We start from the raw sequence: 22,766 nt of genomic DNA on the forward strand, positions 1-22,766 counted from the left end.
CATATTTATTTTCAGACTATACAGCAATTTAATTTTTTCTATTGATATATTTCAATAAGTTTATTTAAATATGACAAACATGATGAATACTGACTTTCCTTTTAACCGTGTTTTAACTTTTGTTGCTTATGTTCCTAAATTACATCAGCAAAGCTGTCAGGAACTGTTAATGTTATTTCTCTGCTTTTAACATGTATGACATAAGTTAGCATAGCACTCTGCTAAACTACAGAAATAATTGTTCTTGTACTTTAAAAGATACTAAAATTTGAGATAAGATGAATGGCCAGAATGCTGTGGGAAAAGAAAAAAAATATTTAATGTTAACCTGAATTACTACACTAAGAATTCACTTAACAGTGGCATTACTTAACAAGTCTGTCCTTCCAGTTTTGTCAGTGACTGGGTGAAAGATGGTTGAGAATTCTTACTCTGTTTGATGAAGGAGTGTGAATGATAACCCATAACCTCATTTGAATTTTCTCATCGATACATGCTCTTTCATATTGTTTGTATCTCTTACAGATCCTGGCTCTGCTGAACGCACAGCACAAAAAAGGAAATTTCCCAGCCCTCCACATTCCTCTAATGGCCACTCACCACAAGATGCATCGACAAGTCCTATAAAAAAGAAAAAGAAACCTGGTCTGTTGAACAGTAATAATAAAGAGCAGGTAAGAGAAGTCATGGTCTTGTTATGCTAGAATATGATACAATCCAGGATGTAGAGACAGGTGATCAGGAGCTCTTTCCTCTTTAGGAAGTTCCACTTTTGTACTTGAAGAAGGGGATATTAATTTTTGGATGCAGTGGGTATAGGAGTTGGCACTATAAGTTGTATTTGGATGTTATTTTATTTTTGTTGTATATCTGTATGAGAGACGACCTGTGTCCTGGCTTTTGATTTCATAAAGCTTTTTAGATGTATAACCAATGATTGCAATTTTGAACAAAAGGATTTTGAAGAAATATAACAACAACAATAGCTGCTATTAATCAAAACCATTAAAAGGAAATGTTCAGTGTCATGATATCCTAAATTAAGAAAGATCTCATAGTATCAGTGGAAGTCCCTCATCTGCTTTCAGTCTAACTGCCAATTAACAAAAGTCCAGTTCCTTCCTTGGTACTCTGCAGATTCCCTCCCACTCCTTTAAATTGCTGGGCAGTGTACACTCCTACCAAATGAGTTACATCAAAGGGTCACACTGACAGTACTTTTCAGTCTTCATGCTTGAAACCTCACTTTCAGTGTTCTGAATATTCCATTTTATATCATTTCATGTAGTTCTTAGACGAACTTGACTCCAGAAGACTTTGACAATTTCTGATTCATTGTATGATGCAAATGAAAGAATTATATGAAGTGTATTGAATAGCAAATGCTGTAAAACACCTGCATCATCTTGGAGGAGATTACGTGAAAGCAGTCTTTAGCCTTACTGAAACCATTTCTCATCTAATTTAATAATGACATGCCTGTGTATTTTTCAAAGTGCTTTTGTGTGTCAGTGGTTTTTGTCAGGATCCTATAAACACAGGATTAAGTTTTGAGGGTTTAAAGCACTGGTGTAACAGCATCCACATTAAGTATTATCCTGGTGCAATTGCATTGGTTAAGACAGACAATGAAATTCCTAATCGCTGCAGTTGTCCTGGAACAAAGACTGTGAATAAATCAGGCCTTGCTAGAGAACAGTCTCACACTGCAAATGTATTTTATTGAAGGGTAATTGGGAAGTCTAGTAATAGCGTCTGTAGGTGTGCTTGCACTAGTTTAATGTGGTCAGTTTTGACTTTTACTGAGCTTCGCTGCAGGCTGTATAAAGTCATCCACATCTGGACACTTACTGGGGAGATGTTGCCTCACTAAAGTCTGAGCTTCTAACTGTACAGTGTAGAGATAATTTTTCAAACAGTGGAATTGAATTTTAGGATATTAATTTCTACTTTTTATTCATGCCTTTAAAAATATATGTGAAAATACAGTTGCAGTTGTTGAACTTGATACGTTCCCCTCAGTAAATCCTTTTCTGTTTTCCAGGTATCTCAGACCTGAAATATTACAGGATAGAATAAAGTTGTATATCTAATGAAGAAAAGCAATCAGACTTGCTTATTTTGTTATATTTGTTACAAGTTAGCAAGAAAATACCATGTTTCATTTTGTTTAGCTTTTACAAGTTGTTTTAAATTTCATATTGTCTTGCATGTCAAATTTGAAATGGGCGTGCCTGAAAATTATTGTTTCTCAAGTAGGTGCAAAACTCTGCTCTATATGATAGCAGGGGTTGTTAAAGATTCTTTTACTGCTGAACAGAGTGAGCTAAGCATACAGCTACTTGTTTTGCTCTCAGGTTAAGTTTCAAATATAATGTAGCTGATAGCTGTGGTTCTGATTGGCTGATAAATCCATTTTGAGGTATGACATCATCACTAGAAACCTCTAACTTAATATTCTACATTACAAAGTGTTTTGTAATATTTGAGTATTCCAAGATACTGTTACTGAATTTATAGTTGCATGAAACTTCGTATTACATGTTGTGGATGCAGTAACAGATCTTCAGAATGGTGTCAACAGGTATTTAAAGTGTTGAAATACAACCAAAGAACCATGGAACTGTAGAATGTAGCTAAAACAGGCTAAAAATCAGGAACTTCTGACATTTACTTGGTCAGTTATAATGTAATTGAAGTTGTCAGTTTGTTTTACTGCTAGCTTCAGTAGTAATTTAAACTGAATATAAGTAGTGATCTTTTTCTCCCCAAAACACTACTACAATACTGTTGTTTTTTCTTCAGTTTTCTATATCATTCTACAGGTCTTAATAACATTAATAAAGACTTCATAACAGGCTGTCACCTATTTGAGCTTGGACTGGCTAGTTGTGAAGCAGTTGAGAAAACAAAGCTTTTCTTTCATAACTGTTAAAATTTAAATTCTTAAAGCATTTTGCAAGTGTGAAGTTCCTTGAATCATTCATTTTCAGTCCTTTATTTTTGTTGTTTGGGTCTCTTTCAGCCTTGGAACTTTTTTCTTTTTTCCTAAAACTTGGCTTAATGAAATAAGATGTCCAAAAGATTTAAGCATCCTTGAACAGAAAATGAATTCCTCTCATGCTCTAGCAAAAATGGATCCTCTTCAGTTTGGATGTTATGAGCTGATTTATGTGGAATAGTTTCACAGTTTCATATTAGTTTCATATTTGTCTTAAAGCAGTATCTTTGATTCTTAGGAAGTTAGTATGGATATACTACTCTCTCTACCCACTTCAAAGTCAGAATATGTATTGCAGTCTTCTGTTAATTTCCTTTATCTGCAGTTGAGGAAATGCCCCATAGCTGCATCTCCACAGAGACACTATTAAGATTTTGGTCACACAGCTGTGGTGCATATAGCTGCAAACAAAACATGGTCTGCACTGTAAATTACAACTTTTCCTTTCTTCACTCTTGAGTTTCCATATGCCTTTGTATCTGTTTGATTGTGGTAGTAATACGTTTGAAATGTAGTTAAAGCTGTATGCTGTCCCCTTTATTCCACAGGATCTCACACAACCTTCCTTCTCAAAGTCTTGTCATATGTTAAATAAATACACAGGCAAAGTATGGAAATTAACAATTTGACCATTTCTGTAGTGGGAACAAAGTGTCTTTTTAGTAGCTGTATCATCTGTAGAATAGAAAATGAAAAATGCCAAAACTGATAGAAATTGGAGTGAAATTTTAGGTAGCAGAACGCTTTGGGAATGTTTGTGGGTAACATCCTTTCTTTGCCTAAAATCTTATACAGTATTAGGTAATTGTAGATGATATCTCTTCTGCTGTATCTTTTGAGATGTAACATCTTCAGCTGGGTTGTCACTGCTGCGTCATCTCATTTGACCTTGAAGCTCCCCTATTCATGCAAATAATTAGACCTTGTCCTTTATAACTTTAGAAATCTAGAAATATCACAGTCCAAGCTGGCATTCTGGTGGTTTCTGGTGACATTAATTTAGCCCTGTGTGACTTAATTTTGTAGAGGATGGTGCAGAGATACAGAACAATGCATATGGTTGCACTGTTCTATGAGTCACAGGGACGTGTGGCAACTCAAGGGTCTAAGAACTTGCAGATGTGTAAATGGTGTAGGATGAATGTGAAATTACTTGAGAACCAAACAAAAATGGTTCTTCAAACTACAAGCATTTGGATAGTTAGAAGTAATGTCATGACCAAATAAAAATCACAGTAAATAACTGCCTAAAACTCAATATTGTTTTCCTCCATGCCCTCCTCCACAAACTACCCCTATATTCAATACCAAGCAGAAAACTTAAGTTACCTTTTCATTAATAAATAGAATGTAGTATTCCAATAAATGTTAGCAGCTCTTCCAAGACTTTAGGTATCTGGGGACCCATTTTACACCCATCCCAGGCTCTTTGCTTGTTGTATTTTGACATCAGCTGTGTCAACTTTGAGCTGGCTGGGGCTCAAGTTGATGACTTGTTCATGCAGTTTACAAAGTTAACACTGTTTTCCAGTGCAGGCAAACCAGTGGAGATTGTGAGTCTTAAATTCTGATGAGCTTTTAAGTGGTGGATTAAATCTCCCCTAGTGTTCCTGCTCCTGTGGCAGAGGTGGCTGTTCAGGTTGTGAATTTGCTCCTTTGTCATCCTAGTCTACAGTTTGCCTTATTAATTAAAATCAGCACTGGCTTGCTTCATTGGACAAAGTTGTGAACTGCTGCAATTTAGGACAAATTTGCATGGTGTTCAACTTCTTGTTTCAGGACTAACTTCTTCAGCTGTCCCAGGTTTAGCCACCACTAAATATCTCAGTATTTAGCTTGCACAGCCCCGTGGAATTCTGAGTTTAGAGGACCTAATAGCTTCTGTAGCGATACATTGTTCTTGAAGATAAAAGTGTTTGCTGTCTTTTGTTGGACTGCATGTCTTGCACTTGATGCCCTCACTTGCTGCAAAAAATTATTTTCAGTCTTGAGTGCAAACTGGCATTTGACATCTGAATAAGAAGTAAACTTCTTTATGAATGAATTTGTGCAATGAATAAGATAATATGCTTGCATAAGTGTTAAACTCTGTAAACTGCTGTTTGCTTATATATTATGAATATTATTATTTTAAAAAATGCAAATTTGTTTTGAAACCAAACCTGTTTTTCTTGCCTACATTTCAGTCAGAACTAAGACATGGTCCGTTTTACTATATGAAGCAGCCACTCACCACAGACCCTGTTGATGTTGTACCACAGGATGGACGGAATGATTTCTATTGCTGGGTTTGTCATCGGGAAGGCCAAGTCCTCTGCTGTGAACTCTGTCCTCGGGTTTATCATGCTAAGTGTCTGAAACTGACAGCGGAACCAGAGGGGGATTGGTTTTGCCCAGAATGTGAGGTTAGTTTGATAATAAGGAGTGGATTTCTTTCTTGTTTGTGAGATATAAGCAGCTTTTTTGAGTTCTGAATTGTTTCTGGTTTATTCCTGTATTGCCTCTTGGTAAAGGTACCAGAAAAATTTGTACAGAAGAGGAGGCATCCATTGCTGCTTTCACCACTTTTTCTGTGTGTGTACCTGGATTGTGTTTGCCTGCTTACCATGAGTCTTCAGCTTCCTTTGTTTCCATCCCTAGAGAAGGCACCATTTCAGAAAGTGATCTCTTCATCAGGCACCTCTAATTCTGAAAACATTCTGCACTTTTGACTAGTTTAACCTGTGCTTCTTCTAGTGGGCCGACCAGCTCTGCAGCAGTGTAGAAAAATATTGCACTGTAGGGTCTACATACATGAGTGGGTATTTTATTGCTATTTTTTTCTGCAGGGCTGAGGAAGAATTTAATCATTCTTCTCCAGTGATATCTGGGGAGAGGATACTTAGCATTAAAGTATCTTTAATGAAAGCAAATTGATTTATTGCATGTTTTTCTTTGATCACTTACTGTACTAGAGGCCAGGTGACCTTCTCACTCGTTCACACTGCTGTGAACCCGCATTGTATTTGGGAATTTTATGTATTCACACATTTACTTTGCATGACCTTGAAGGTGATGGATAATTGTCTGGTTTTTTCCTTTTGTTTTTTTGTCTGTTTTGTTTTGTTAATAACATACTCAGAACAAAAACTGAGTAAAGCAAGCATCTGTAGTGCATCATCAGAAATGTTTTGTTCCATATAAGATACTTATTATCTTCCATGTGAATGTTAGAATGTTTCAGTGGAGAAGAATTACCCTAGAAATACTTGCTGACAAAATATGTTTTAATTTTAACTTTTAGAAAATCACAGTCGCAGAATGCATAGAAACACAGAGTAAAGCTATGACAATGCTCACCATTGAACAGCTATCATATTTACTGAAGTTTGCACTACAGAAAATGAAACAGCCAGGGGTAAGATTTTTATTTTTTGCTAATGTTTGGGTCATATGTTTGTCATAACCCTGGGTTTTGCTTCCTTTTATGGATCATGAACTGAGTTTATTTTAATAGATTTTATGTGGCAGCTTCATGCTGTCTACCACCTGTCTAGTACAGACATTCATTTAGGCTGTATAGGCTGTTTTGGAGTGCATTTAAATTGTAGTTTCTTGATGTAACTTCTGGATGTAATTCTAGTAGGTGTAGTGAAAATAAAATGTGGCTTTCCAGTGGGAGGGACATGGTGGTTTCTCACTCTCAGAAAGTGCACAATGCTGTCTCTGAGATAAAAGAGGAATGAGGAGACATGATCTCTTACCAATAGTTATATGGGAAGGAACCCTAGGCACAGATACTGTTACATTATTGATTATTCCTGTTGAAAGCCTAGCTTCTATCTATTAGTAGAAATTGTTCTTACCACAAAAGTTAGTTATATCATATACTTCTAAAACGCTGAAGAAATTGTGGTGAAAACTGGTGCCATTAACTGTCATGCAGTATGAGGCTGCTGTCCTGTGAATTATTATCATGAAGTAAAATTGGTTTCCCTCCAACCTATCTCCATGTATTTTTCTTAGACTCACTTCTCAAAATCACCATGCCTCAAAATTTCATCTATTCCAGTCACTCATTCTTGCTTCTGAGTTTCAACAATTGTGGTCCCTTGTTCTTAACTGTGCAGGCTTTGTGTAGTTTTCATATGTGTGAAGATAACAGTATATCAAAATATGTGATGAATTACCAAGAGTTGTCTTAACTCCTGTTGCCTGCTTGTTCCTGTACATAAGTTAGAGGAGCAGGGAGGGTGTTTCTGTGCCTGCAGTGATATATTAAAATATGGTGGGAAGACCAGATGTGCAGAATCATGGGCTCTCTGCAGCTCTGATCTCTGATATTTTAGCAGAACAGTAGTGACAATTTCAGGAAGGTTACTCTTAAGTACTGACAGATTTTGGCTCTTGGAATCCTTTTACTCTGCAGTGCTAAATACTATTCTATTAGATGGAGCCATTAGAAGCTTTGAGTGGTGCTTTCCAGTAGCAAAGTGTCAGTGTTTGTTTATATCTAATTCACAAAATGTTTTGAAAATGTGGTTAGAAAGCTAATGTTTAATGAATGCTATGGAGATATTTTGCCCTTTAGGCATTTTACTAATAACCTGTTGTTTTGGTACCTGAGTGCTTTGGTTGTGTTCCAAGAACTGCAGTTAGCAGATACAAAGTGTAGAGTCCCACTGATAAAAGTTTGAATGCGTTTGCATTACCAAGCCACCATTGTTTTGAAAGTTATGATTCTAATGGAAGTCTGAAAAAGAAGTATTAGTGAGTCTAGTGAATCAGAAATTTAGTGTCTTTTTTCTGCCAGATGTTGAGCCTCATCTAATACTCCTCACAAAAAACCCTACTGTAAATAATAATAGCATATTTTACAAACCCCCTAACTTTTGCAATTCATTACTTTCAGCATATGAAAAATCAGTTAAATGAGACCTTTTAGTTCCTCTTCTGCCAGTACTTTATTCTCAAAATTTTATGATTACCTTTAAGAAATTTTCTCTGACGACATAGTTGGAAGTTGTATTAGAAAGTGAATGAGTGTTGTGTCATTGATGAAACTGGTATTAATAAACAGTGTGATTTTTATCTTCTTTTTTCCTAACAGACAGAGCCATTTCAAAAGCCAGTTTCACTGGATCAACACCCAGATTATGCAGAATATATCTTTCATCCAATGGACCTTTGTACATTAGAGAAGGTTTGTATGAAGCGAAGTGAGGAAGGTTCCTTGAGCTGAATTGCTATCAATAAGATTTTTGGAGTGTTTGGTGGGAGTGGGAGAGAGGTTGATTGGAATAATTTTGATGCTTTTCTTTGGTTATTATAAATGCCAGTTCAGTTACAGTTTGAAAACAATCACGTGCCAACTGAGCAAGTCCACTATTTTGTCTAAACCAGTAACAGATGCTCAGGGAAAACACGCTTACACTGATGGCTTCCTCTTGTATAAATTCATCTAATTCCAGGAATGATCCTGTGGGGAGATTTCCTTAACCAGAGTTTGCACTGGATGATCATGTTTGTTAACTAATAATGGATCACTGGTCCGTTAATTTGGAACCATTTGAGTGTATATCCAAAGGTCATTCCAGACTAATTGTACTGATCCATTCAACAAATACTGTAATCTCCACTCACCTGAAGTGTAGAAGAAAAAAAAAACAACCAGTCAAGAGGTGGATAATGAGACTTTCATTCTCACTTCAGTAATAAAAGTTTCAAGTCATGAAAAAGTTCTCCACTCTCCACTGCTTAATGAGGAGTGAAGCACTGCAGAGCTTTGTTCTGCTAGGGACTGGTGGAGAGACAGCAAGCTTTCATTCTCCATGTCCTTGCAGTGGAGGTTTATGTCTTCATGGTATAAAGGTGTAAATAAAACCATGCAACTCATTTTATCTAACTGAGTTACTTTACTCAGTGGGTAGACTGGAATATCAAACATACTGTCTTACGTACTATGACCAATAATTTTTTCTGGGTCTTGTAATAATTAAAAAAAAAAAATAAAATTCTGTGGAGTGATAATATTTCAGTAGAAGAAATCAAGGACTCAGTTTTCTGCAGAGACATTGAATGGAACACTGTTTCATGCATTTAACACTTTTAAAAAATGTTGAAGATGCTGATGAAGTTAATTCATTATTTAGAATTAATTTAGACAGTTCATACATTTTCAGGGCAGTTAAAAGAGACCCTGAATTTGACAGATTCTTAAGTATTTAGAATCATAAGTCTTACAGTAAATAAGTTTTATTTACAGTTTTTAGTTTTATTTCTAGTTTTATTAATTTTATGACTGATAGGAAACAATGTTCAGGAAGACGCTGTCTCTTTTTACTCATTTCTGTTTCCTGATACATTTTTAATTTTTTCTTTACAGAATGTTAAAAAGAAAATGTACGGTTGCACTGAAGCATTTTTGGCTGATGCCAAATGGATTTTGCACAACTGCATTATTTACAATGGGGGTAAGTATTAATTTATGTCCTCAGATATGAAACTTTGAAATAGGTAAAGTCATAGCGCAATTTGCAGGCTTCTGGTTGCCAAATACTGAAATTATCTTCCTGTTAATGACCATAGTGTGTAACACAACAAATTTTTTTTTTTTTTTCTTGTGGTGAGCAGACTGCAGTAGGCTTCAGAAAGGAACATTTAAAGATTGTTATGATATTGAGAAGAAAAGTGCCTACCTTCAGCTTTTGCAAGCATGTAGTTTATACATACATGTTTTACATGGTCTCTTTAGATGTTCTCTTTTGTCTTTAATGTTAACTTTGAAATCTAAATCCTGTTGATTTTTATCACAATTCTAGCATAACAGTTTTCTTGGTTAAAGCATTTTATTGTTTCTTCAGGAAATCACAAATTGACACAAACAGCAAAAGTCATCATCAAAATCTGTGAGCATGAGGTATGAGTGCCCCAATTAATTGTTCTGTATTCTTAAAGTGTTCCATTTCATGTATTGGTGAGTGAAATAATGTGTTTTCTAATGTGTGTATTGTATAACTAATTTTTGTAGGCTTTCTTATGTTCAGATATGCATAACCATGGCCTACAGAACGATTTTTGGCAAAGGCATTGCTAAAGTGTCTTCCATTAGGTTATTCACTATCTATAATTAAGCCTTGCGGTGCAGGGGAGGGTGAGGAAAGAGAGGAAAGTGGACATATGGATTCTGCACAGTCACCTGTCTTCTAATATAATATTTGGAGTTGGAAAAAGAGACCCACATCTTCTGATTCATAGATGCATTTTTTGGTGGTTCTTTTGCTGTGACAATATAAAGTTCCTCTGAACAAGTGGAAAAATGACTATGCATTCTTAACTGATCATTTGCACTGATTTTATTTCAGTGGCAATTCATAATGTTTAGTATTACAAAAACTTGCTATTCTAAATGTAGTATCAATGAAATATTGTTCAAATATATATGTTTCTGGATGATCTAACCTGTTACATTTATGGAAGTGCTTTCTCCATCCCTGGGTTGACACAGCGATATCCATGATTCACATAACCTCTGAGAATTGATCAATTCTTAATAGAACAAAATACATGTGTAATCTAAGCCTGATAGCTTAACTATTTTATATAATATGAGCATAAGGAGTAAAATACTTTATTTTTGGTTCTGCATAAATTATGAAATGAAATGCTAAACTGAGGTTATATTTTTGCCACTAGAAGAAATTATGATAAATAATTCTTGATCACTGGAATGAATGTCAAATAAAGGATGTATTTTTTGACTGGAGTAAAGTACAGCATACAATTTGAAGAGGGATGTAAAAATGTGACTTCTTTATTAACTAGAATGCATGCGTTACAGGGGTAGAAAAAGGTGGAGGTCTGCCAAACAGTGTTGATTTCACAGCAAGTAAATCTATTTAGATCTTCCTTAATATCATGGAGTCCAACCGTTAACCCAGCACTGCCAAGCCCACCACTAAACCATGTCCCTGAGCACCACATCGACACTCTTTAAAATACCTCCAGGGGTGGTGACTCAACTGCTTCCCTGCGCAGTCTGTTCCAGAGCCTGACAACCCTTTCTGTGAAGAAATTTTTCCTAATATCCAATCTAAACCTCCCTGGACACAACCTGAGGCCGTTTCCTTTTCTTACTTATTACTGGGGAGAAGAGACTGACTTCCACCTTGCTACAACCTCCTTTCAGGTAGTTGTAGACTGCAGTAAGGTCTCCTCTGAGCCTCCTTTTCTCCAGGCTAAACACCCCCAGTTCCCTCAGACACTCTTCATAAGACTTGTGCTCTAGACCCCTCCCCAGCTTCGTTACCCTTCTCTGGACACGCTCCAGCACCTCGGTGTCTTTCTTGTAGTGAGGAGCCCAAAACTGAACACAACGTTCAAGGTGCAGCCTCACCAGTGCCCAGTACAGGGGGACAGTCACTGCCCTAGTTCTGCTGGCCACACTATTTCTGATACAAGCCAGGATGCTGTTGGGCTTCTTGGCCACCTGGGAAATGTTGATTTATGACCTCAAATTTGAGGAAAAGTTGTGCTAGCAAACCAGACATAATAATAATACTGATCACACTTTGGACTCTGTTTAAGCTGTCCAGTAATTGTTTACTTTTTTTTTTTCAGATGAATGAAATTGAAGTATGTCCGGAATGTTATTTAGCTGCTTGCCAAAAACGAGAAAATTGGTTTTGTGAGCCTTGTGTAAGTTAAGGATTACGGTAATCTAGCTAATACATTAAACTAGCAGTTCTCATTTGACTGTTGCTTGTTATCCCCCCATTGTTTTAAACCTGTGGTGGTTACCGAGTCAAGGAAAGCTGCTGTAGTTTACCAAGTAGCTTGTGCTTGTGCATTGTGCTCTTTGTGGAGTCACACTATCTCAAGATGTTTAGTTCTGAGATGGCATGTTTTCACAAAAGGATTGGGAAATAACTGTAAAGGGTATCAACAACCAATTTGCAAGTTCTCTATCCTAAGATATAAGATATTTGCTCCTGGGTCATCTGTGCAAGTTCTCTATCCTCAGATATAAGATATTTGCTCCTGGGTCATCTGTGCTTGCATGTGGTACTTGCACTCAGGGTTAAGATTTCTGAAATGTGAATATCTCTTTTTGCAGGTGTGCATCTGAGAATTTAGACTTGTTTTTTCTATCATGACCTATTAATAGGTTATCTGTTTTCTGTTTTTGTTTAACACTGCACCAAACTTGAGAAGACTCCTTAAGATTCTTAAGTACAAGTGCATAATCCATTAAGTTCTCTCTTTGTCTTAAGTGAAAATCAGAATTTAAAAGATTTGCCACAGCCTAACATATTATGCTACATATTTGGAGGGGACTAATAATAATTTTTTAAAAAGAATAAAAAACCCCAATTATGTGTTTGTTTGATATACTTATGGTTTTATGGTTTGGGGTTTTTTTTTATAATTTTTTTGTCCTCCTAGGATTTATTATGTATATATCAAGTATATGGTAAAATGGAATCTTGTATTTGGCAGGTGCCTCATGGATGTTGGATCTTTATTGAATCTAAGTAATAGACACAAAAAAAGTCTTGTTGTTTATCAGATTTGAAGGTAGTACTGCTTGTATTTTCTTATTGTGTATTTTGCCTCTTCCTCTAGAGCAATCCCCACCCTTTGGTCTGGGCTAAACTCAAAGGCTTTCCATTCTGGCCTGCTAAAGCACTGAGGGATAAAGACGGGCAAGTTGACGCCCGTTTCTTTGGCCAACACGACAGGTGGGAATTTTGCCAAAGGATGTCTTTGGCTGTACTTACAAAATTCTTGTTGTAATTCTGTGCTCTTAGAGTTTTTGGATCCTGTCTTTTGAACCTTGATCCTAATAAACTATATAATACTGTAGCATGTACAGTTTTAGTTTCTTACATGATGTCTGTAGAATTTAAGTCTTGTTTTACTAAGATTAATACATATATGATCTCAGTGACTATGCAAGTTAATTCCTGTGTCTGGTTTAGTTCTGCAGAACACTGTAGTTCTTAAAGGTGGAAGAGGCCAATAAAGTTCTTTATGTTATGTAAACGATATGGGAATAAACATATGATTGTAGATTTTAAAAATATAGAAAATATAAGATGTGTTGAAAATGCCAGTTCTGTTCTGAAAGGAGTTAAGTTTTCTGTACTTGTGAACCCTCTGCTTAGATGGAGAAAGCCATGATGAATATGAGTTGATTTGTCATTAATTAAAAATATAAATCTATAGAGTTACAAAACTTGTACTGTAAAAATCCAAAAACCGTATAGGGTCATGAAATAATTAAGTCACAGTTTCTGGTAGTTTAGAATCTTGGAAGGCACAGTTTTAGTCAGCCTTATTTCATGATAAATAAAATCTGTCCGATACTTGTTGAGAGAACTTTTCCTGGCATTGAGGAGTTTGATCACGCTGACATGGGGTGTAAAATCTTTTTAAGACTGTGCTTGTGAAATCTTCTTTCCTGTCCGGCTTCTTACGTTTTTCTACTAACTATGACAGCAGTGGTTGTCTTACAGTTACATAGACTATTCTAATTAGGAACATTTCATCATATTTGACCAGTGTTTATTCATGTTTTATGTGTTAGTGGATAGACTAAAATAAGCTAGTGATAATCTAAGATATGCAATTTACTTACTTATCAAAACTAAGCACTCAACTATTAAAAGAAAGTGGTAGACATGGTCATTTGAAATTATCTGATGTGTACATATCTTTATGATTAGGCTAAAATAAATAAATATGTGCACAAAAGTTGCCAATGTCAGTCCACAGTGTGAAATGTAGTTATATTGTCTTTCACTTTTCTATTTTATATGTAGGGCCTGGGTTCCAATAAATAATTGCTACCTCATGTCTAAAGAAATTCCTTTTTCTGTGAAAAAGACTAAAAGCATCTTCAATAGTGCAATGCAAGAAATGGAGGTTTATGTTGATAACATTCGTAGAAAATTTGGAGTATTTAATTACGCACCTTTCCGGACACCATATACTCCCAACAATCAATACCAAATGTTACTAGACCCTGCAAACCCAACTGCTGGAACTGCAAAGACAGACAAACAAGAGAAAATCAAACTGAACTTTGATATGACAGCGTCGCCCAAGATTCTAATGAGCAAGTCCATGCTGAGTAGTAGTACTGGTCGTAGGATTTCATTGACAGATATGCCACGGTCACCAATGAGTACAAACTCATCAGTTCACACTGGATCTGATGTTGAACAGGACGCAGAGAAAAAAGCAACTTCCAGTCATTTTAGTGCCAGTGAAGAATCCATGGACTTTATTGAGAAAAATACAGGTAAAAAACCAAGGGGGTGGGGTGGGGGTACAGGACTTTGCATTTGGTTAATGCATTAGTTTTATTCCATGTACTTATTAAAGACAGACTGTATTAATATTAATTTTGTGAAGAAAATTTAGGAAAAAAAAGGGTTTATCTTTCAGTATCACAGATAATAAATAACGCTCCTTTCTGTCACATTGAGAAGGAATAAATAATCTTGAACAATGACCAAAACCCTTCAGTTTAAATACAAAGAAATAGCTTTAACCATCAAAATGAATGGAGAGTGGAAGTAAATACGAAGAGTTACAATTGCCATGATTAGGAGGTATTCTGTTTAAAATTTGATAGCTATTTTCCAAGGCAGTGAACTAAATTTATAGTGTTTCCAGTGGAACAGATAAAGTATGATAAAACTACAGTTCCATAGGCAGAGTGGATAAAGAGAAAAAGGAGTGTAGAATACAGAATTTGGACTTCTTAGACTTAAAGTGTAGAGCTAACTTTGTGCAGTCAGGCAAACGATCATCCACAAAAGATGCTATCTGAAAAAAAATGGTGCATATTAATGTGTTTTAAAACTTTGGTTTTGATGGAAGGATTTATTTGTGTAGAAAACTAAATCAGTATGTTCTGTTGCAGTTCTTAGATAAAATGCCATTTATTTATTTATTTATTTATTATATTCTTATTCTTTCTAGCCAATAAAGGTTAGGTTGTGAAACTACCTTTGGGTAGAAAATTATCTTGTGAAATGGTGCTGTCCATCTTAAGAAAGTGATGACAAAGTAACTGTATGAATATAAATATATGAAAATACTTGGATTTTTCAGTAGACTAAAATGTAGAAAGGAATAATTTATACATAAATTATCATGTGTATATGTGTATACAGCTTTTATACATAAGGTATAGCTAACAGGTGCTGGTTTGTGTCTTAAAATATAGAGCTTTTATTATACCACATTATTATTTCTTTATAATAGTGGAAATAGTAATGGAAAGTGACGTTGGAGTTATTTTGTCAGATAAAGATAAAAGAAGATGACAGATATTATTCTATTACTTTGGATTCTTGATTATCATAGCAATTCTGGGGAATATTTCTAACTTGTCTTCAAGCCTTATTGTCCTCTATCCTAGTGGGATTGGATTTAACAGCATTTAAACTAGAATATTCAGTTTCCCATCTTGCATTTCTACCTGTATGTTGTTATAAATGCTAACTTTTGTAATATTTACTTTATGTATAAATTTAGCTGTTCTGTTACTGGAATCTGTGTTTCAATTCAAATGTAAGTGAAATTACTTGTTTGCTCTAAAAAATAATTCAGGTTGTATGACTGTATTATCCTTGGACAAGAATGTTTTTATTTGGATGCCCCTGTTGTGTATTTTGAGTGATGTGTAGAAAATAACTTGGAAACAGTTACTGAAACAGCACATACTGCTACCGTTTAGGTATCTGAAAATATATAGAGAATCTTGGATGTACTGGGAGAGAAAAAGTGAGTTTAGGATGACATTTTCAGAACATTAAGCAGAGATTTAACAGACAGAAATTAGTCTCTTGATGACAAAAAATGAGTCCTTTTCTCACGTAGTGACCTGCAGATGCTTCCCTTTCTGGACTGGCTGTTTCCAGAATTCTGTCTTTGAAACATTATGTTACAGGTTTTAAAGACTCGGAGCACAGGATTTTGCTTAAACTCTGTATAAATTGGAATATTCTGTTACCTTATCAGAGACATTTGGTCACTGATCTCCAGCTGTACTGATTAAACTTAATGTGATTTGTACTTCTAATTCTCTGTTAATGCATCTAGAAAATGGAGTAGGTGGGGCTTTCTATGTTTACTTACACACATGAATTAAAATAGGAATTTAGATTGTCAGAATTTGTTAACATCTAAAAGAAGCAGATCTGGAAAGCTAGAAACTTTCTGTGACCTCAGACAGAGTGGTTTTGAGGGTAAACAGACATTTAGCCCAACTATATAGCTGCAATAAAATTATTTTTCTTACAGTTTTTTTCTTTATTAAACTAAAATTAAAGGGATAGTCATACCTCAAAATGACGATATAGCAGAGTTGAAATTATTAAACAAAAATAATTTCCCTGCTTGTGTAGGTTTAAAAGCTGTTTTGTCCCAGTTAATATGGCTTCATTGTGATTATTTTTAAATCTGTCTTTATTAATTTTGTACTTTTTCAGCTTCTCCAGCACCAACACGAACGGGTCAAGCAGGGAGCTTGTCAGGCAGCCCCAAACCTTTCTCTCCTCAAGCATCAACACCAATTTCTGCTAAGCAAGAAAGAACTTCCACTCCAGGAAGCATTCTGAATCTTAATCTTGGTTAGTCCTGACCTTTGAAAACCTAATAATCTTATAGCTGAATAAATAACAGTGATGTCAGTGCAACATAATATGAACAAACTTGCTTGTCTGTGGCTTTAAATGAACAAAGGACTTTAAATGAGGCACATTTGTAATTATTGTTTCATCAAATATGCTTTGTTTTATAAATGAAGGTTCCTGTTATTGTTTCTTCTTGTTGATAGAAGGAAGTAGTTAAAGGATAATTTTTTTAGCTGAACTGTACAAACGGATGTTTCTAAACAGTAGGTAAGTTTCTAAAGGTTGTAATTACATGAACATTGCTGGTTTTCACCCCTCAACTCTCAAGCAAACTGCTTTCTTGTGGTATTTAGGATGTATTAGGGCTTCTTTTCTCTTGCTGCCTTCACATCACCTCCTCACTGACCATCCCTCTCTAGAGGGATAGACGGAAGGAATTAGCAGATGTCTTGAAACTCTCTAGAAGTAAATTTTGCAATTGTGGAATTTTAAAGATGGAGTAGGTGAGTACTAAGTTCATAAAATAGTTCTGAAAGTCAAATGGATGTTAATCAGTTTCCTCAGTTGTGCTTTGTTCCTGTGAGTATTCTTGATTGAATTCTGGCTACTTTTTACCTCCACATGACATTACATGGAGAAGCAAGATTCTGCCCCTTGGTGTTGTTAGCCAAATACTTCAGGAAGGCTTGAGCTCAAATGCTGAATTTGTGCTTTCAGTGAGTTATTGTGAGAATTCACAATATATATTCAGTGAGTCAGTGAGAATTCCAATTCTGGATATAAGCTCAGACATATATTTTCCAGTGTGTTAATCTATCTGTGTGGACATAACCATAGAGTTAGTTTCTTCAGCTGTACGGCAGCTGTTTGTTTTCTTATCTGAGGTGACAATGCATTTGGAAAAATACTAAGAAGTTTCTAGTGCTGCAGTTGTTTGAGCCACAGATGGGAGACATCAGCTGGAGCATAGAAGATTTTGAATAAATACTGTCGATCAGAAAATACAATGTTATGGTCCATGAGCAATACCATAAAAGAACACCTAGTATGCTTTCAAGTAGAATATTAATTATTTTTTCAGTTTTAGGGGAGTTTCCTTTGCTAAATGTACTCTTTGGTGATAGGAATGAAAATGGCCACCCTTCTTCATTTAATAGTGTCAACTGTGCCATAGATTCTTCTGTGAATCCTATGGTTTTCAGATATGACTTACTGTGTCTCATTGTCATATGTAATGTGAACAAGGTTTCTCTCTGAAAAAATAAACATGAAAGTCAGAAAACAAAGACACTTAGGTACCTTGAGCAGAGTACTAGGAGGACTATATAATCATCCTCCAATTCAGCAATAAGGAAGGAAAAATAATGGAAATGAGCCATCCCTTGTTATTGGCAGACTGGCTAAATTGAAAAATGGAGATGTGAATGACCAAGCTCTACACAAATTGCTTAGAAAAAATACATATTCCTGATAGTATAGGACTTGTCCTTGTTTAACAGAGGCAGAAAGATAGACTAACAAGTTTGAGCAAGTAAGGCGTGAAAATTTTTAGATCAGTAATGAGAAAAAGTATAATTTGGAGATGAGAATTCAAAGATTTCTCCACCATGGGCTTGTCTGCCCTTTGGCTCTGTTTTCATTTTACTAATACTTTGGCATTAATGAGAAAGATTGGAAATCTGTGAGATCTCCTTGTAGGTCAGAGAAATCTGGATTGCAAGACTGCTTTCATATGTTAGGATGTAGGGTTCCCTGGGGAGGTATTATTACATATTGTATGTTAGTTAGTACACATTATATATATTCCTCCATTCTCTGTTTTTTCTTCTGTTTCTGTCCTGCTTTGTAATTAACGACGAAGGCTTTGAATCAAATTCTCTAGTAAGGGTGATATAACCATTACTGCTGTGGAATTAGTGTGGATTGGGTGATATAGTTAGCATAGGAAAAAGAAACCTGATTTTAGTAGACATTTCCAGTGCAAGGAACGAATTTTTCAAAAGTACTTAAGTGACTTAGAACCTTCTTTTCTACTTTCAAAATTTCCACTGCACTGAAAGTGATAGAGTTTATTTAGTCTCTTCCAGTGTGAATATGTGACATGGGGAGTGTGAAATTCAGTATTACTTTTATGACTATTTCTCTGGGACTAGAAAGGATGATTGAATGTTATTTAGACTGAATTTGTGTCTGCTATAATGCATATATATTTCAAGCCTGTAATATATAGCCTGTATATTTGGCTTGTGGGATTGTACCACACAAATTTCTGCCTTGCTCTAGGAAAAGATGAGGAACTGCTGTTTTAGCAGTAAACAAAAACAGCATGGAAGACTTGAATGGTTACTTCCATACCTGCTCTATCTGTAATATAGATTCTGTTTCTAACGTGATAGGAGATAGAATGGCCAGACAACTGTACTGCTGAAGTTGAGTCATTATGTACTATTGCTCTTAAGCTTTAAATGTGGAATGTACCTTGGTACTAAGTTAAAACTTGTAAAAAGTGTCTGGCCAAAGGAATCATTGGCTCAGCCCTTTGTATTTATTTAATTTTTCTGAGTTGTACATCAACAAAAATTATCTTGTAAATATGTGTTTGTGTTGTTTTGGTTGGTTTTTTTAAAGTAAAATAAGGCACTACTGTGACATCTTTCAACTGCTGTGGAATGAAACTCTAAAAGGAGCACAAATGCACATTGTGCCAGTGTTGCCCTTTGTCTTCTCCATGGCCTCTGTCCTTTTCCAGCAATATGGTACTGGCTTTTTTGATCCTACCATTAGCCAGTTCAGGGAGTGAAACTGGCCAAGCCTAATTCTTCTCTCCATTCTTTCCCCTTTCTTCATGTCCCCTTACTCCTCTTTCAAACAAGCAACTAACTCTGAACTGGTTTAGTGTCTTGACCACTAATGGAGTGTCAGCACTGTTAGCAAAGAGTAAAGCATAGGACTGTGCTACAGAAATAGAACTCTGAAATTGAGCAATTTGAAGTAAAAGTGTGAAACTTAGCTGCTAAGACAGTTTTAGCTTTAGCACTATAGTCTGTACTCTCTGTAGACAGATCTGTACGTTTCAGAGTGAAAATTCTCTGTGTGTATAGAACTCAAGAAGATTTTGCTGACATACATTGAAAAATGTATTATTTTATGTTAAATTTATCTCGTGTAGCAATCCACATTTTTATTTCTATTCTCATGACTTACTTTTTGAATTTTAGACGGTGATTTTTACTCCTATTTAATTTTCTCTGTGACAGTATTACTACTAGTATTAAATAACAGCAGTAGCTTACTAGAAGTACTGTCAGAAAGTTTACAGACCTTATTGATTTCCTGATAATTTCACATGTCCACACAACTGATGCATGCATTTTGCATGTGAAATATGTAGTATCAGAGAGGAATAACCCATTGTTTGTGTAAAGTAATTTTAGAACTATTATTTAGCCCATAATTATAAAAGTAGTGAAATATGTTTCAGATTGTCTGTATTGTTGCTCAGTAAAATTTGTCTTCGCTGGATAGTGATCGCTCTTATTTTTGTAAAATGTTTTTCTTAGTTCTTTTTTCTTTTTCTAGATCGTAGCAAAGCTGAGATGGATCTGAAAGAGTTGAGTGAGTCAGTCCAACAGCAGACCACTCCTGTGCAACTCATTTCACCAAAGCGACAGATACGTAGTAGGTTCCAGCTTAATCTTGACAAGACAATAGAGAGTTGTAAAGCACAACTTGGTAAGTATAACTCAAGAATACAATGGCCATCTGAAGGATACACTTGAAGAAATTTTGAATTGGAATTTAAAAGAAGTTTTGAATAGTAAAACCTTAAATATTTAATGCATTAAAACAAGAGGAAGAGGATATTTGAACTCTTTGAGGCAAGTAGAGCACACTGAACTGGTTTAATTTAAAATATGGTGAGACTTTGTTTCAAATTTTTGGCAAGAAACTTTCCTCTTTTAATCTGGTTTTGTGCTGTTCTGATCTAGATAGTATGACAAAATTACAGTATTTACTGTTTTTGCTTTGTAAATTGAAAAATTCAGTGATTGTACCTAACTTATGTCAGTTGCACAAATTAGTATATCCAGTCACCCAGGAGCTGAATGCTGTTAAAAACATCACTGTTGTCTATCACTTTAATTAAAGACATTCTAGACACTAAAAATATTAGATTCTCCTCACAAAACTTACGCAGTTTAAAATTGATTCTTCAAACATGCATATCAGTAACCAGGTGACTAGTGTTACTGATTTTAAGGTGTTTTTTTGTGGATAAAAATAATCCCTCTTTGCATTTGCCAGCATTGGGTCCAGAGTTGAACAAAATGGCTTGGGTAGTGGAAAAAAGCAGTGAAGGAAGGGCCACTGAATGAAATAAAAGTATTAATTGTAATATTTAGAAGATAATTTTTATACAATCTGGTATTGATATAGGTATGCATGGTATTTATAGGTATGTATAGAATTGATATGGTATGTATACACTTTGTTCCAGTATATAAAGTTGGGGTTTTTTTTGTAATATCAGTCTGATGTCAGCATGGAATGTACTTTCCTCCCCACAATTAGGAATAAATGAAATATCTGAAGCTGTTTATACTGCAGTAGAACACAGTGACTCTGAAGATTCTGAAAAATCTGACACCAGTGACAGTGAATATAGTGATGAGGATCAGAAATCAAAGAATGATCAAGAAGATGGAGAAGACAAGGAAGGTACAAGAAGTGACAAAGAATCGTTGAACTTGAAAAAAAAACCTAAGCCCCCAGCACAGAATGAAGACAAGGAGGAACTTAAAAGCACAAGTCCAGAAGTGGAGAAAACAGATGACCCAGTCAAAGAAAAGGCAATTATAGACACTGAAAAAGAATTTTCTGAAAAGGGAAAAAGTTTACAGCATCCTGCAAAAGAAAAACTGAAAGGTAAAGATGAAACAGACTCTCCAACTGTGCATCTAGGACTGGACTCTGATTCTGAGAGTGAACTTGTCATCGATCTAGGGGATGATCATTGTGGACGTGAAGGAAGGAAAACCAAGAAAGAATCTAAAGAACCTCCTCCTAAACAAGATGGTAGGATGAAATTCTTTCCTTCATTTTTTTTTTCTTCTGTTCTGTAGGGCTGTTAACTTTATTTTTACATTAAAATAAAAATATCTGTACTAAAACAATTTCTAGGAATGATTTTTCATTCTTTGTGACTATGAAAAAAGTTTTTTGTCCCCATTGTAGTTTCTGGTTTAAATGAAATGTTTCATTGAGTTTTCTGTCCGCAGCGTAGAACTATGAATATCCATAATGTTTGCTCTGTGACAAATGTAGAATTTATTTTGCAGTTACTCTGACTTTCAGTTGAATCTTTATGTTTCCATAGACCTCCCAAAATTGCATGTATAGAAGTTGGAACTTACCAAACATAAAAATTGCATAAGGTCCCATTGAAATCAATGTAAATGTCCTCAGTAATAATCAAAAGCACAGCTAAATCACATGTTCTATCCCTGAGATACTGTCCTTGTTTCTGCATGTTGCTAAGAGGAAAGCAATCTCAGTGACTAAAGTGCTTTTGCTAAGGTTGTTCTGCATGCTAGTCTTCTGTCAAAATGAAACAGAAAACTAGATTTATATGGTTAGACTAAAAATTATTTTATTCTTCATACAACTTTCTTTTCTTGTCTACATTTCATAGCATGTTAGCTCAATCATTTTATGTAAAACAATGTTTTCAGTCAGTTAACTAAACATACTTCAGAAGACAATGCTTCTGAATTTTGAACCTTAAAATGGAATTTAAGGGATAAATGTTATAAAATAATCCAGAAAATAAGATTATATACTAAAAACAGAATAATAATTTTGGGGAGTTCACATTGACTGATTCTTGTTTTATTTAAAAAATTTATTAAGCTTTATGAAGCTTAATGAATTTCAGAACCACTTACACCTGCATTGCTAGTGGCCTGAACCAGTGATGGTTGAGATAATAATCCTAAAACTTTAGTTTGATATAGAGGCAAAAGGCTAATACATATTCCAAGTGAAATTTGAAAGTGAATTTAAATATTTATATATATATGAATATATTCTAGACATAATTTGTGTCCTGTCCATGATTCCAAGCCCCCCCCCCCCCC

At 35.2% G+C, this 22,766-nt stretch overlaps 1 protein-coding gene across 20 annotated transcripts in view; it reads left to right on the top strand.

Moving 5' to 3' along the window:
• Positions 1 to 22,766, top strand: part of ZMYND8 (zinc finger MYND-type containing 8) — a 59,857-nt gene that overhangs the window by 23,008 nt on the left and 14,083 nt on the right. For 18 of the 20 annotated variants that reach the window (XR_003399785.1, XR_003399787.1, XR_003399786.1 and 15 more), the window contains 12 exons: positions 526 to 674; positions 5,188 to 5,406; positions 6,285 to 6,398; positions 8,091 to 8,183; positions 9,366 to 9,453; positions 9,844 to 9,899; positions 11,600 to 11,677; positions 12,605 to 12,720; positions 13,804 to 14,285; positions 16,486 to 16,626; positions 20,209 to 20,361; positions 21,202 to 21,705. Coding sequence is in view for 17 of the 20 variants with exons in the window: in XM_026862009.1 (XP_026717810.1) it covers positions 526 to 674; positions 5,188 to 5,406; positions 6,285 to 6,398; positions 8,091 to 8,183; positions 9,366 to 9,453; positions 9,844 to 9,899; positions 11,600 to 11,677; positions 12,605 to 12,720; positions 13,804 to 14,285; positions 16,486 to 16,626; positions 20,209 to 20,361; positions 21,202 to 21,705 (2,193 nt within the window). In the remaining 3 variants the exon portion in view is untranslated. The remainder of the gene's footprint in view (positions 1 to 525; positions 675 to 5,187; positions 5,407 to 6,284; positions 6,399 to 8,090; positions 8,184 to 9,365; positions 9,454 to 9,843; positions 9,900 to 11,599; positions 11,678 to 12,604; positions 12,721 to 13,803; positions 14,286 to 16,485; positions 16,627 to 20,208; positions 20,362 to 21,201; positions 21,706 to 22,766) is intronic. The other 2 variants (XM_026861999.1, XM_026862008.1) reach the window with 1 other exon arrangement.

The sequence above is a fragment of the Athene cunicularia genome (assembly GCF_003259725.1).
Source record: "Athene cunicularia isolate RWA chromosome 20 unlocalized genomic scaffold, athCun1 chr20_part1, whole genome shotgun sequence".
Taxonomy (NCBI): Eukaryota; Metazoa; Chordata; class Aves; order Strigiformes; family Strigidae; genus Athene; species Athene cunicularia.